At 37.1% G+C, this 15,450-nt stretch overlaps 3 protein-coding genes across 4 annotated transcripts in view; 2 read left to right on the top strand and 1 right to left on the bottom strand.

Moving 5' to 3' along the window:
• The first annotated feature begins 1,815 nt into the window (after positions 1–1,815).
• On the top strand, positions 1,816–15,438 carry LOC109031427 (uncharacterized). Of its 2 annotated transcripts, XR_011900290.1 has the most exons (7): positions 1,816–1,953; positions 5,157–5,324; positions 6,892–7,249; positions 9,446–9,830; positions 10,910–11,125; positions 12,158–12,305; positions 15,298–15,438. XR_011900290.1 is itself a non-coding variant. In XM_072302810.1 (6 exons), exons 3-5 carry the CDS (start codon positions 7,008–7,010, stop codon positions 11,117–11,119), a joined length of 837 nt encoding a protein of 278 aa, XP_072158911.1. In that variant the 5' UTR covers positions 1,816–1,953; positions 5,157–5,324; positions 6,892–7,007; the 3' UTR covers positions 11,120–11,125; positions 12,158–12,397. The 2 variants fall into 2 exon arrangements, 1 of the variants encoding a protein (XP_072158911.1); XM_072302810.1 differs by lacking the exon at positions 15,298–15,438 and having other exon boundaries at positions 12,158–12,397.
• LOC109031392 (G-patch domain and KOW motifs-containing protein-like) lies at positions 1,999–2,568 on the top strand. The gene has a single exon (XM_019042873.2). The coding sequence runs from the start codon at positions 1,999–2,001 to the stop codon at positions 2,566–2,568; it is 570 nt and encodes a 189-aa protein (XP_018898418.2).
• The window catches only part of LOC109031426 (uncharacterized), a 34,573-nt gene continuing 32,532 nt past the window's right edge, over positions 13,410–15,450 (bottom strand). The window contains 2 exon segments of the mRNA XM_072302811.1: positions 13,410–14,540; positions 15,167–15,426. Of these exon segments, the coding sequence (XP_072158912.1) occupies positions 14,457–14,540; positions 15,167–15,426 (344 nt within the window). The 3' untranslated portion in view covers positions 13,410–14,456.

The raw sequence follows: 15,450 nt of genomic DNA, 5'->3' as shown, positions 1-15,450 counted from the left end.
TAAATCTCTCCAAATGGCAGATTCATTAACTTGTAAATAGTTTCGGGGGGGGGGGGGGGGGTGAGCGAGAGGCACTTTCTGCTTTTCCACTCGGGCGAATACTCAACTTAAAGTTTAAATCTTAGATGCCCAAGACTTTTTATGCGCTAAGTTCCAAGTCGGGTGCATACAACTGTATGCACTCGATGAATGTCTGTGTTGCATCTGCAAAATTGAAGGCGCGACGATGCGAGTTGAGAACTCGCATTGCTCCGCTCTACGCTGCCAATTAAGTGTCGTTCAGATTCGGGAAGAAATTTAAAAAGGGAGGCCCTGTTACGACTCCCCTATCTTAGGCTGTGTGGCTCACGTAGCCCTTGGAGCAACCGAACAAAATAATACAAACAGAGCCAACACAATATGGAAATGGAGCCAAGAAAAGGTCGTTCGTTGATGACAGCGCAGAGATACAACTAAACGTGCTTGATGGATGCCCGTGTTGCATCTACAAAATTGAAGGCGCGAGACGTGAACTCTCAATGCTCCGCTCTATGCTGGCAATGAGGTGTCGCTCAGAGAAGGGAAAAATGGTATAAAAGGAGGCCCCGTTACGACTCCCCTATCTTTGGCTGTCATGACACAGGGCCGGATTTACCTACTTTTTTGCCGCCCCCTTTTCATTCGTTTTGAAACATCAAAAAAACCATCAAGTGAACATGCCGGAGGAGGAGGAGGGGTGCATAAGACGCGGTTTCTCGTGTTGGACACATTTTTTGCGGAAACCCTGCGTCAACACTACCAACAAACTATCTCTGTGTGGACAGGGCCTTTCATTTGCAAGAAATGAACGAAAAAATTATGCGAGAACAAATATAAATGTGGTTTAACAATTTTAACTGCCGCCGCCGCGCCGCGCCGACAGCACTGCGTTTGGTGCAACGCTTGAAGTATTCCTACAGTCTTGTAGGCGCTATGCGTTTTCCGCCGACCGCTACGCTGCTGACCGTACTGTGTTTGACACGCGTGAAGTATTCATGCATTCTTGTAGGCGCTAATAGGTGTTACATGCCAACCGGACGCACCGAGGCGAGGGCTTTTCCTTTTCATCTCAAGTCCTCGTCATCATTGCTCTCTGCGCCGCGCCGCTCCAAGCCGAATTGCGTGTTTGGTTTTTCTCTTAACTCAACTAATTACAGGTGCTGTCTCTTGTATCGCCGAAAGACGACATACTCTCAGGAAATGAGAGATTTTGTCGCCTTTTCTCGTTTGTATTTTTTTTTTCAGAATCCAATTTTTACTTTTTTTTTATACCTACATTTACAAAAATTGCAATATTTTCCGCCATGGGCCGCGGCTGGTGTTTGATTTTTTTCTACGAGGTATTTGTAGACCTATATCTAAAGCCCCAGCCACTCAACCTTCGCACTCAACCCACGAGGCATTTGTTTTTAGAACATCTCGGGTCAATTTGACCCGGCTTGGGCATTTAGGGGCACTGATTCTCTCATTGTTCTTCTTTCTCTTTTTTCTCTTTCCTCTTCTCTCCTATTCATCTTCTCCTCTTTCATACATTCTGTCTCGGATTCGGCATAAAAAAAAGAAGCAAACTAAACAAATTCTTCACACATGGAACATCTCCATTTAATGGAAAACAACGTTATGGGAACTCTTACGTTACTCACTGTTTGTAAAGAATAAATGCGCTTGACCCCAAATTCAAACTTATCCTTCATACTAACTTCATACGACATAAAAGCATACTTTCCATGAAAAAATTCGAATAAAAGTTGACGCGATTCAAAATGAATTCGGTGCACTTTCTGGCAACAATGTTTTTGTTTATGTTTATCATTTGCAACAACAACAAACTTTTTGAGGTTAGACATGCCATGTGAAATCGTCCAATTCAAACGTTCAACGACGTTCGTCCTGATAAATTTATCTTATTTCTCCGTGTTTTTTCAAAACCTCTTTGTAAGTATTTTGTTATTTACTTAAGTATTTTTTGTAAGTGCAATCATGTCTGCAGGAAAAAAAAGGGTCTCATTTGGTTTCAGTAAGTTGTTGAAAAAACCAAAGGTAATACTCCCTGCTCTGAAACCAGCAGAGACTATCAATTTCATAAAGTGTGTTGAAAACAACAGTGTTCAAGTGTTTGATGAAGTCATCGAAGATGAAGAGGAAGAACTAGTAATCCCCATGAGGCTGTCTTCACGATCATCTGACTTAAAACCCAAAGCGACGGATTCCTCGAACAACCCTGTGCTTGACAGTAAAAAGCCGGAATCATTGGATGAATTGGCTGCCAAAGAACTCGTTGCTGAGGCTAACAGGCTTCAGACAGAAGAAGAAGAAGCAAGTACGATTGTAGTACCTCTAGTGTCAAATCTGCCTTCTGGAGAGAAAGAATCAACTTTAGAAGACTATAAGAGCATTCCAATTGAGAAGTATGGCCTCGCCATGCTCCGAGGAATGGGCTGGAAGCCTGGCATAGGAATTGGTAAGAATGCCAAAATTGTTCCTCCACTTGCTCAGGTTGTAAGACCGAAAAGTATGGGCATAGGGGCTGATAAAGCAGTCAAGTACTAACGTACTAACAGATCCGACCTTCTTGTAAGAATGGCATTCTCGGTTGGTCTGAGAAGGGCCATGTCCGATTTAGGCTGACACTTCCCAGTCCTAGACTAGTTGGTACTATTCATTTCATGTATTAGACATCCCTATTCCTTGCCAACCTGACCTTTGTGTATTGATAGTGAAAAATTTGCTGTCTAATTTTATAAGTTTGCAACAGGCCCATTTAGCTTCTCCATAAAACCTAAGCTCCAACTTTTTCAAAGCTCGTCACTTAAAATTATCTAGGTATCATACCACCTCAAAATTTTGATGTACTTCATCAGTGTAGTATAGAAAGCTGAATTTGAATCTGTGAGAGTGAAATCTGTTTCATGAATGTTGAATAATTTGTCAGGAAATGTTTTTGTATCAACGCGCATAGGTAAGGTTGACTGGGGGCACACTGGTAAGAGCTGTTTCGATGAAGACACCAAAGAAGAATACGGCAATGAGGTCAGTATTAGGCCTCAGTTCTCCACCAACTTTCGACATTGTTGTTTTCCACGACTTGCAAGCCAGGGACCTCAATTCCACTATGCCGGAAGATCCTTGAAATGGCATTTTTGGGCAAGGAAAATGGAATTATAGTTGAAGTTTATTGGAAAATCTACTAGTTGAAATTATCCTTTGGTTAGAACGCTGACGGAGGTAATAACGTATTTTGATCCATAACCATCAGCAGAGTAATAGAAAATTGTTAAAGGCCAAAATATTCTCAAAGCCTAAAATTTTATTTGTGATCACATATTATGTCATCCTTCATCCTCAGAAACAGCAGCCGTTGACAACTGGTTTTTTGTATATAGCGCTTCATTTGTTAATATACTCACTTGTTGGCAAGTTCAATGACATGTGACATGGCTTTTTTTAATACAATGGCATGTCATACGAAGTTTACTTGTGTCTAGCTGAAAGCAGTAAAATTTGTGAACTCCTGCCTTTCGAGCATTTTTCCACCACTCTTAAAAATTCAGTTCTCAAAAAAGGAAGAATTATCAAGTATGTAGTCAAGAATTTCTGCTCATGATGAGTTTAGATGGAATTTTGAGCAATTTTACATTTTGTGAGAGTTGCCGACTTGTGACCAACTCATGACTATCAATCTCAATTCTGTATTTTTCTAAAAATAAAGTTTTGCTCTGTCCGGATACCTACAGTAATTTTGACCTCACAAAGTTTTATTCCTCAAAATCCTGGTGAATCAAGGTACTACTTCAACAGGTACTCTTATTTCCAACTCTGTTCTATTCATGACAATTTTTATCAGTTCACCTGAACTTCGTTGCGAAGATTAAAGCCGCTGGCAAGGAAAACCTATCTCATACAAGTATTTAGTTAATTAAAAGAACATAGGAAAGTTCAAATTATGAAATGGAATGAATAAAAGGAGTTTGCTCGTATAAAACTAGCTATACTTATAGTTAATTTTTCCAATTATATTCCTGCAACACTTAACTTGTGGTTTCTGAAATTAACATTGTAATAAGTAGATCAAAGTGCTTAATCAATTGATACCGTCAATTTAATAGCAGATACCATACTTCTATGTTTATTTCAAAATTTGTTTATATATTACTGGCTGAAGGAAAAGAATTCCAAGGTATCACCATCCAAGTGCTCCAAAATATCCAATCATGTCTCATGCGGTCTATCCATAAATTACGTACTAAGACTTTGGGGGAGAGGGGGGGGGGTCTCTAACAGCCTTACAGTGTCCTAAGAGGGGGAGGGGTACGGCTGAGCCTTATGTAAGCGTTCCTGCCTACATGTAAAGAAAATGCAAAAATCCATTTTTCGTCGGGTTGGTAGTAAAATCCAAGATGGAATAGAGGAAATCAGCCTATCACCGATTGCTTAGGGATGCTTACGAGAGGGGGAGGGGGGGGGTCTAAAAAATGAGCAAAAGTGCCTTATGCAATTTCTGGATGGCCCCATATCTCTGAATATCTTTTATACATTTTCTGTTAAAAATTTTTGAACAAGCAGAGCAAATTTTAAGAAAACCAATTGGTTATTTCATTTATTTAAGAAATGAAATATGAGCTTTATTGCTTCAGAACTTGCAACGTCACAATTGGAATTACGCAGTTTTTTCTTTATTTATTCTTTTATTTTTTTAAACTATAATAATAAAATTTCATTAAGTACCATGTCCACGTTGTTTGAAGTAATCTAGTATTTAATGGCAGAATTAGTGACTGATGAAATAATTCACTCCTAACTTCAAGTAATACTCAGGTTTTCATACTTGCAGTAATCAATTTCTGCAAATGAATATGTATTGGTACATTCGGAAAAATTATAATTATTGATCTACTGTGCAGTGAGCAGCAGCTGATAGTTATGTGCGCATTAAAATAAATTAGTTTTCTGATCCAAACCAAGGGTGAAGGAGTAATAACACTTCAAGTGAAAAGTGAAGAAAACATTTTATTTTTAAGAACTCCAAATTACTCTTGGTTCCATCGTTGAGAATGGAAAGTAGACACCTGCTTTTTTACTTATCTAAAATTTCCACCTTAAATGATCATGTAGGTGTATTTTTTTCTTTGTGTTAATAGGATGGATTTGCTCCAGGCATTTCTCAGTGGATCAGAGACGGCTAAGCATGATGAACAGACTTCTCCACAAAAACACAAACTAATCGTTTAACTGCCATACAACAAGAGCTGCAGTTGCGACAATCATCATCTGAATTTGTTGATGTTTTCCTAAAGGAAGTTTTAAAGGTTCGCATATTGCTTCTATTACAACTAGTTTGGAAGAGAGTGAGGTAGACCAAGTAGATGCATAGAATTAATTTTATTTATTATTTTATTTTTCCTAAAGTTTTTGCAGTACCAGAAAACTTTGAAGAGGTGCATCCAAAGCGAAGCATGTATGAAAACATTTTTTCTTCTTCATCTTTTTAATATTTCTCTGCAGAATGTATCTAAATTTGCGATGTCATTTCAGTTGTTTTTTCATGTAGAATAAAAAGAGAGGGTAATTGCCACCACTAACCTAGCTGAAATGAGTCTGAATATTTTTTAGTCAACTCGGAATAAAGTTCTAATATCTATTTGACAACTTTAAAGAACAATACAAAATCTAAAAGGAAAATTTCTCACTGTGCTGTTTCAGTATTTCTTTGAACATTTTATTTTTTCATGGAAGAAATGTCTCACAAATTAGTCTGAAAATTTCAGTCTCTTCTCACAAGAGTAAAAAAAATCACTAGAAATTTAGGGAGAATTCATGTGACAGTGCCCCTATAAACAAATAAAATGTAATGAAGAAATATTGAAATAGCGCAGTGGAGATACATTTCTTCATTAGAGGAACAACTTCTCTATCACTCATGCCGACTCTACAATTAACAACAACTGCCTAGCTGGAAGAGCAGGTAAATGAGGAAGAATATGAATTGATGTTTACTGCTATCGATGATCATATTTTAAAAAAAGAGTGCTCTACTCAATCTGTTATCAATATTGACAACTGACTGAAGTGGAGCCATTTGAATGAACATAATGCCATGTTGCCTAGATGGTAATATTTGTCAATTACTCAGCACCAAAACTTCCTCTATCACTGAAAAATCTGCAGTCTATTTTGTATCCTCTAAATTTCTGTATATCTTTTTTTTTTTTTAGTACAAATGACATTATCGACTATTAGTTGATACTAATTAGGTATAGAGGAATTGCAGATTTTGGTTGCTGTTTATACGGAAGAAATTATTTTGAATTGTGAATAAATTAACCTAAGTATTAAAAATGAACTAGAGTTGAAACTGGAATCAGGGGGTATAAAATTATTTTTCGAGCGAAACTCAATTTTCTTGAAAACATTCTCACACCAATTACTCGTCTGATTTGGCAATTGTATAAACATAAAGAATGGATCGAAATTGATGCCAAACAACTTTTTTCACTTATCTTCATTAAAAATATTGAAAGGTCGGAAGTGATACATTGATATTATCTTTCTCTTATTCCCCCTCACTGCTCCTCAATTCATATCAGAGACAGGATGTATATTGATCATGTGCCTTTATTTTATTATGCAAGCAATTTAGATAACTCTAGCTAGAAACTTAATCTGCTGCAATGTTTCAAACTGTGAAAGTGCCCCACGTAAGATATCTACCTCACGCAATCTAAGACCTTTTCCTGTGCAATACTAATCATTCAAGCAGTCATAGTGGAACAATGATTTTTAACATCCAAAAAAATGTTATATATTCAGTAGCGGTTGTCTTTTTTTCATGGTAAGAGCTCATTCTTTAATTTCGCTTTTCCTGTCCTTTTCCAGCTTACATCCTCCAAACAGGAAAGATCCCTCATCTCGGAGGACTGACCGTAAGAATCACTCTGCGCCAACTAAATCATCAGACTCCTCACAAGAGTCATGGTGCAGTGCTTTGCCAGATGATCACTGTTATACGTCAAATTTCAAAAGATCCTCCTACGAAACTTCCTAAGCTTGTTATCACCAAAAAATTTTCCAACACCAAACTGCCACCCAGAATTCTGACAGAGGGTGGACTCCAAGATACTCCTGCTGTCATAATTCAAAAAGGCCCCTCACACTTCGTCCCTGTACCCCTCGTTCAGACCTCACCTGGTGTTTTTGTATTGGGTACATCTCTTGCTGATACTGTCAACATTAGGTTAGTATTAGATGATCTCTAGTGAATTCAAGTCCTAAACTTGTCACCGTTGTATGAAACTACCTATCAGGAAAGAGAGAAACTCTTTGAGACTATGTAGTTTTTTGAGATTTCCCTAAATGAGATTTTGTCAGCAAAGATACTACTGTCTTGGTCTGACTCAAAAGTTATAGACTCAATTTTTGAATACCAACATGCATTCAAGTTGTTTAAAAATGTATATAAGTTACTAGTTACTCAGTTGCTAGCATAATCAACTTTATTCAATATTTAATAACATTGTATCTAATTCTGTTCCCAAGAAGTTTACAATAATCTAATAAAAAAAAACCGGCGCTCCGCTTTGCTCCGCGCCGGTTTTTTGGGGGGGCTTCGCCCCCCCAAGCCCCCCCAGGACGCGCGCTTCGCGCGCGCTTTTTAGTTTGAGTGTCCATTCCAGTTGTTCTGTCTTCTTAAGCGACCCGCGCGTCCACCGCGGGAAGAGTGTATTTTCCGAAGGGGGGGGGGGGGGATCAATCTGTAAGGGAATGAATTAATTTCTTGAGTACAAGATAGTAGTTGCGTACGTTGCCAGCGAACGCGCTGCGAAAGGTTGTGACGGTTAAATGGTGAGATTTTGTTCAAGAACAGATCATTTAACCTGACCCACTGTGCGACGAACAATTTGTCCAGAATCTTCCTTCCCCTGACCCACTGTGCGACGAAAAGTTTGTCCAAAAACTTCTCTCCCCTGACCCACTGTGCGACGATCAGCTTGTCCAAAAACTTTCTCCCCCGACCCACTGTGCGGCCCTGCTCCGGCCGGCTCCCCTCATGCCGCGCACCCCTCGCCTAAAACTTTCAAAGCTCGCCATTTTTAAACGGCTCGGCCGATGTAGCTCAAATTCAATACCAAACCAGTCCTAGGGGAGAACTACCACCCGTAAAAATTTCAGCTCAAAATATTCATTTTCGCTCGAGTTATCGAGTGGACAAGATTTGACCTCCCCCCACTTTCGAGCCCCACCCCTCAAAATCTATTGCCTCAAATTTCAATTTTTTTTCGCAGAATAGTAGTCCTAATGAGTCTCTACAAAATGCAAAAAAATTGGTCAAAATATCTTTCAACGTAAGAAAGATATAACCACTCAAAAATCGAAAAATCTTCAAAAGGCGGAAATACATACATACATACATATATATAGTTAGTTAGTTAGTTAATTTTATTTAACGACGATCAGCATCTATATACATACATATATATATACATACATATATATATACACATGAATTTGAATAGCATATATTTTCGTGATCTACGACCCGTGATCGGTGCTCTTCACAATGTCTCAGGTCTGGGTCCGACATCATGGGAGAATGCAATAGTGTATTTCCTTCGGAAAATACACTAAAAAAAGGATACTACTGTGTCTTGAGAAGCTTCTGCTCTCCAATTCAAGTGCGATGTATCATCTCAATTTCAAGGAACTTGGCTTCAAAACTGCCTTGTAAAAAAACCTTCATGTTTTTAACAGAAGTCAGGAGACTTATCACCCTAATCATGCTACGTGCAATCAGTATAATTCCATCCCAAATGTCACCTGCGGTCTATCAATACTGCTTACTCCTAGTATCAAATAGCATGAATATTCATGTTTTACTGCTGAAAGTGTGGAACTTTTGTTCTGCTTATCGTAGGATAACTAGCTCTTGAAAAGTCAGGACAAAGTCAACCTTTCTTTCAAAAAGCTTGAATTTTCTTTACCTGTCAAAGCTTTTGAGCAGCTCCGAATGTACTATTGACAGAAATCAAATTTTTTACCCACTGATCAAAGATGAAACTGCCTGAATCTGTATCTCGATTTGCAACGTTGCAGGCTGCCTGTCATACTTTATTTTTCAAATGGAAAACCACTGAACACATCTTGGAAACTTCCATTATTTTTTTATCTATGTGAAAATTTCAAGCCATGATGTTAGTTTATTCTCCCTAGAAAAGTGAACTAGAAGTGTAAATTTTGAAACACCGGAAACATGATCTGCTGTTTTGCAGTTTCACTGTAGATATTTATCATAACAGCATTTTCATGCAGGAAATCCACGATAAGTCAGTTAATTATTCTCTCAGGAATTTCAGAAAGTCAAGAAGAAGTGAGGAGATTTCAAATGAGGAAACATGTCACCTTGTATTAAATTTGTTTTATTTCCCTTTTACAGTATGAATCCGGGAGTTTCTACAAGTGACAGTACATCAAACGGTGAAACCAAAACGCTTTTTGATTTCACCGACAGTGGTATCACTGATTTGAAAAGCTGGAGGGAAATCTCCGACACTGTGCGAGATGTTGGCATGTCAAAAGCCTCGTTCGTTGTGCAGAAAACACAGAAGTTTCAGCGAGCTGTATTTTTTACTATGTTAAATCCACAACCTAACGGTGCAGGATTTGCTGGAGTATCGACTAGCACCCCGTTCAACCTCCAGAAATTCCAGAACATTCTGATTCATGCAAGGGCTCAAGGCAGCGTCACCGACTACAAAATAGTTCTTAGGCACAAAGGTTTGAACCAGGAGCCTCACCCCACCTATGAACAGACTTTCAATGTGAGTCAAATCATTATTCCAAGTATGACTCTAGGCAGGGGAAAGCTGCCGTGCTAAGGAAAAACGCCGGATGAGCCTTCAGACGTTGCCAAGTTTCCTTGGATAAAAACCGAAATTACTCGGAAATTTGTGAATATTTTTTTCTGAAATTTTCAGACAATTTTGTACGCAATTTAATCTAAAATATCTGAAAATTTCAAGGAAAAATGTGCATGAATGTTGTAAAAAATACATATTTTATCAAGGGAAATTTGGTAACTCTCGAATGTTCATACGGCTTTCTTCCTCAGCATGGCAGAAAGGACTTTAGTGCTATAAAATTCAAAACTTAGATATTTTTATCAATATTTACAAGAGTACTTTCTCCTCTTTTACTTCAACCGTTTTTTCTGGTACCAAATACTTGAAAATGTTTGTTGGTGAAACAAGTAAGAATTTCTTGAATCTACTTTGTAGTTGTCTCTCATGTCTAGTTGAAATAGAGCCTAATCTGCTTAACGATTCTTTTTACTTTTCCCTGTACAACTTGAAATTAAAGGGAGGGGTAAATCCCCCATGGTGGATTAATGCGTGACTGAAGTTTTTCTTCGAATTTCTATCAAATTACTGTCAGACGTTTACATTCTCCTCTCACAATTTCATCCAGGCTTCTGACTAATCAAAGGAAATCCAATCTCAACAGTTTAGAGCACAGTTGTCAGATTGTGCGAAAAATTAAGGATACCTTATATGGGTTGAAATAAGGAAAAATGCTGATTTTTCAGCACCATCTGGCAAATATGGTTTGGAGGCCTAGACCTTATACTGAAAGAAATATATATGTTGAAGTGTTTCAGTCAGTAGTTCTCATCTTATGGAGTGGTCCTCTGGGCATGTTATGAATAGATGGACAATGTAAAGTTTTCGTAGGGAAATTTCTGTGAGGAATCGGCTGCTTTGAATTGTTCTGACATCAACCTTTACGAAATTTTGTAATGAAACTTCCAGAACTTTGGCGTAGTGTCCGTCATACTGTATACTATGTGTGAATCACAAATTTCAACTGAAGTTTGCTAATGCTTTCTTTATTTTCATTTCAGGTGCCATTAAATGAATTCACCACCATTAGTTTACCTTTGTCGAATTTTGATCCGTATTACCGAGGTCGCAAGCTCAACTCTTCCGAAGCTGAGCCTTTGGACACTTCTCAAATTTCTAGCTTTGGATTCCAAGTTTATGGTGGAGTTTACCATCCCAAAAAGCAGAGTGGTATATCGGCGTTTGAAGTTGACTGGGTGAAAGCAAAATGATGCAATGTAAGTGGTTATAACATGAAATCATATTTAAACCGAAATCAGCCTAATTGCACTTCTCGTTGCTTAATTCTCTTTCATATTTTATTTTTTCAATGGAGAACTATAGTACTTAATCCCTTTAAAATTTCTGTGAATTTACCGTGGATTATGAGCACTTTGCTCACAAAATTTCATTGTTGCTTGGTTTTCTGTTGAAAAAATAAAACATCAGCAAAAATTACGCAACGTCTGATGTGGCTAGACTGATCCTGTTTAAACCTGTCAAATTTGCGTATTCTTGACCTATAGAATAGTTTCCCCAAAGCAATATGGACTCTTTTACAACTGAATGTATTGCCTTGAAACTTCCTACCTAGTAAGTTAAAATACCCCTGGAATTTTAGATCGGTTCAGCACAAACGAAATAGGTAAATTTTTCCCTGTTTCTCCTTGTAATTGCTGATTTATATGCCTCTATTTTGATCCCATGAAAAATGTTTGTTATACCATAGATTTTTTAATTTCCAAGTTGAGTAGTTTTTGAAGCTAGCCATTTTCTTAAAATAAGTACAAGTCTATAATTGCTATATATTCTGAGATGTGAAGGAAAACTAAATCATCGCGCTGTTGAGAACTCCTGCTTAATAGCAAATTGACGAAATTTCTTATGCTCGTAGCATCTGTTCATTAAATATGTAAAGCTAAAAGGGAGAGCTGGAGGTCAAGGAGAGCTTTACTTTGTTGACAAAATCTAACTTAAAGGGAAAGGAGATAATCCGTGAATGAGCCTGCACTCTTGTGGATAACTCACGAGGGCCTGTCGAAGGGTCTTAAAGGCCGCAAAGCGCCCTTGGGAGCAATGTAGTTCAATTATTTGTGGAAGTTGCTGATTCTTTTAAAACTAGTAAATAGATTGCTTCGTAACCTGCGCTTTTTACTAATTATTCTTGTATGTCTGTTTGACTTGAATTCTCTGAGATAGTATTCTGACTGTGATTGGTTTTAAGGTTTAGTGAATGTTTATTTTTTTTTTTTTTTTAATTTTAACACTAGATTTTTGGAGGAAACAACTTACGCTTCTACTGCTTTAAACAGCAGTGGCGCTTCTGCATTGCTCAAGTATTTGAAGACGCTCACTTCAATCTCATTTGTAGTCAAACTTGGACTTTCCATGTTTTCCTGTTTGTTTGCAGTCATCACAGTAAGTTGTTTTTTTTTTTATTTTACTTGATGATGTATATGTGATTTTTAGATACGTTTAAAAGCCGTTATTATAAATTTATTTATTCTTCACTTCGCCTTTTCTTTATTTTTTTAAAAAATGTAAATCTCTTTCCTAGAAATAGTTTTAGATTTTATACTATCGCAGACTCATAATTCTCCCATTCCTCCTCCTGTCCAATTGATTTTGAAAAAATTAGACTCTGTTTTGAAATTGAGAAAACTTCTGAAGCCCTCTGACTAGAAAAATTTCTCCATAGCTTCTCTCAGATATTAAGCGCATTGGAGTGAACTGAGTATTTATCAGGCAGCTGTAAAAAGTTCAGAAGAAAACCCATGCCTTTTTGCTTAGAATGGGCCACTAGACGAAGTGCAAATTAAGCTTTATGATATTGATTCCCTCATCAAAATGTCTTGTAAAACACGATTTGTGCAAAACTAAAAAAAATTAAAGAAAATAATTGAGAGTAACTCCTAATTAAGATATTAAGGTTTTTCGATGCATAAATCTGAACTTCCTGCCAAAGAAAGAAAGCCATAATCTACTTGAGTTCAATCTTGCACTAAACGTTACTGTAAAAGTCTACGGTATGAATATGGAATTCTTAAACTCGGCGCTGCAGCCCAGCTGTTGCTTGTCCTTTGCACTTTGAACAAAGCAGAGCAGTCTAGAAACACTGTTGTATTAAGAAACTGGTCAAACCATTTTAGTGCGCAATTTGATTCAAGTAGGCCTGGATTTTTCTTATGAACAGGAGATTCAACTTCTTTTTAACCAGTGACAAATAGAAGCATTCATATGTATTTCATATGTTAGGAATTTATGTCAGTAATTTTCGGTGTACAAGTCGCTTTTTGCCTAAAATTTTGAAGAGATACTACATCAGGATACTTAAATTTGTACTTAGACTGATGGTTCATTACAGACAGTTAAAAACAGGAAACTTGCATCTGAAAACTTTCAAACTGTAAACTTTCCTGCTCATTCCATTTTTCGATTTCCTGCTTAGTTTTTGTCAAATGTTTTTAAATATTTTTATCGCGCCACCAAGCCAGAGGAAAAAAGAAAATGCTAGAGTCCAAAGAAATATTGAAAGGAAAATTTATTGCAATGTACCATTTTTACAGTTTGAGTTGTCAACAACATGTTCTCAGTTCGCAATTGACAAAATTAATGACAGTTGCAATGTAGAGGCCTTTAGCTGAAAATTCAGAGCTAAAGGTTACTAAGGTGGCTCTCTACACTTGAAAGCTCTATGATCGGCAGTTGGGTGTGGATTTTGATTATCAAATAGACCACAATCAATAAGGCACAACAATTGATAAAACTTAATTATATGTATCTTAAACCTAAATTAAAAACAATTAAAACAGCACTAAAAGAAGTTAAAGTTAAGCACCTACCAGAAAAGTATCGTCTGCATTTTTGCCTAGCAGATTTTTGTGCTTTGTTTTTTAGTAGCAAGCATTTGAAATGTTTTACCATAATCTTTTAAATTTCTCAGTGCAAAATTGCCTCCTAATGAATAAAAGTTGAAAATAGTCTGCGATGTTTCAAATGCAGGAAAGTTAAAAAGTGTGTCTCAAGTACGAGGTAACATCAGAACGTTGAAAAAGTAAAAACATAGAAAAGACCTGGCAGAGAAATTAAAATAAAAACCGAATTAAAGGTAGAAAGGCTTGTATTTAGTTGAGGTATGAAGGTTTTTTTTTTTTTTGGAGTTTAAGACACAGTAGAACTTAACAAGTTATTCAAACGTGTCTTTCGCTTGGTTGCCTATTCTATATTTGAATTACTATTTAAAAATTTCTGTTCTGAATAATTAATTTCCTACCTAATTCCTCACTTCTGAAGAAAAAAAGAGAGAATAACAGAATTTTGGGAAAGTCTTGAACGGAATTTTAATATTTATAAATCCACAGCATCAAACGATAGAGAAGACCGATTTTGTATTCTCCTCTCTTGAGAAAATTTATTGATTACTTGAGCTTCGAGTACTTGAAAAAATTCTATGTACATAATTAAAACTTTACACATTAAAATTTGAAATAAATAACTTAACAATAACAACAGCAATTGCAGTGGCTTGCCCCTTTGTTTCTTGCTTTTCATCAGCATATTTTCGAAATATCAGTGGACTTCCTCTCTGAGACTTCCGATGTAAGGAGAGTGCCGTATGCCAAAGGTATGAGCTGGCGGAAGATCTAGTTGCACCTTAAACAGATAAAAAACGAATTTTATTAAGCATTGCTGTCTCGAAGCGGGAAAAAGACATTCATAGGATGAAATTTAAGGGCTGTTCAATTATCATTAAGGATTTTAAAGAAGTAAGGCATATGTTACAGAAAACTGAGAACACTAAGTTGATGTGATCGTTCAAAAATCACACATCCTCACTATCCTTCTGGTCAAAAACTCAGAATCAGATTATTTGAACTTACTTTCATGGACAGAGGAGCTTCGTCTCTACAATTTTAACAACATGAATGCATTTTTTTCATGGATTTTTTTCATTTTAACATGAATGGTTTTGAAGACAATTAAAAGTGGGTCTCAAAATCTGCAGCTATCAGAGTAATTAAAATCAATTGGAGCTCTCTTTTAGAGAAAAAAATTAATTGGGTTTTCTCTATTCTTAGCTTGAAATGTGACCGTGGTCATGATCAATCTAACAACAAATTTAAATCCGACGAATCTGAATGGAAAAAGTCACATTGCATTAATATACCACAAAATATGGTATTGCGGAACACAAATTGGACGGATTTGCCTCTTTAAGGCGAAATCAGGATTTTGTATTCTGAAGGCAAAAAAATTCCTAAGGACGTAAAAAGACTTACTTTTTCTGGCGAATAAGCACCAGGGCCAGGCTTCGGTGTCGTGTCTCCGGGCATTTGGTACCTTGAGCTCACAGAGTAGGCAGGCGACTTAGGTTTGATACTATCAGCGTTAGCATTGTTGTATGTTCCAGGACCTGGGACAAAAACCCGATCATCAACAAATTCTTTCTGTCGCCCTGATATACTAAAAGCAGGCGCAGCTTTTTTATCGCCCTCTTTAGTTGCACCCAGCGTGGATGGAATGTTATATACATTGGGAGCTGTCGACATACACATGCAATGTT

This window comes from Bemisia tabaci, chromosome 7 (genome assembly GCF_918797505.1).
Source record: "Bemisia tabaci chromosome 7, PGI_BMITA_v3".
Classification (NCBI taxonomy): domain Eukaryota; kingdom Metazoa; phylum Arthropoda; class Insecta; order Hemiptera; family Aleyrodidae; genus Bemisia; species Bemisia tabaci.
This window is presented reverse-complemented; position numbering and strand designations above follow the sequence as displayed.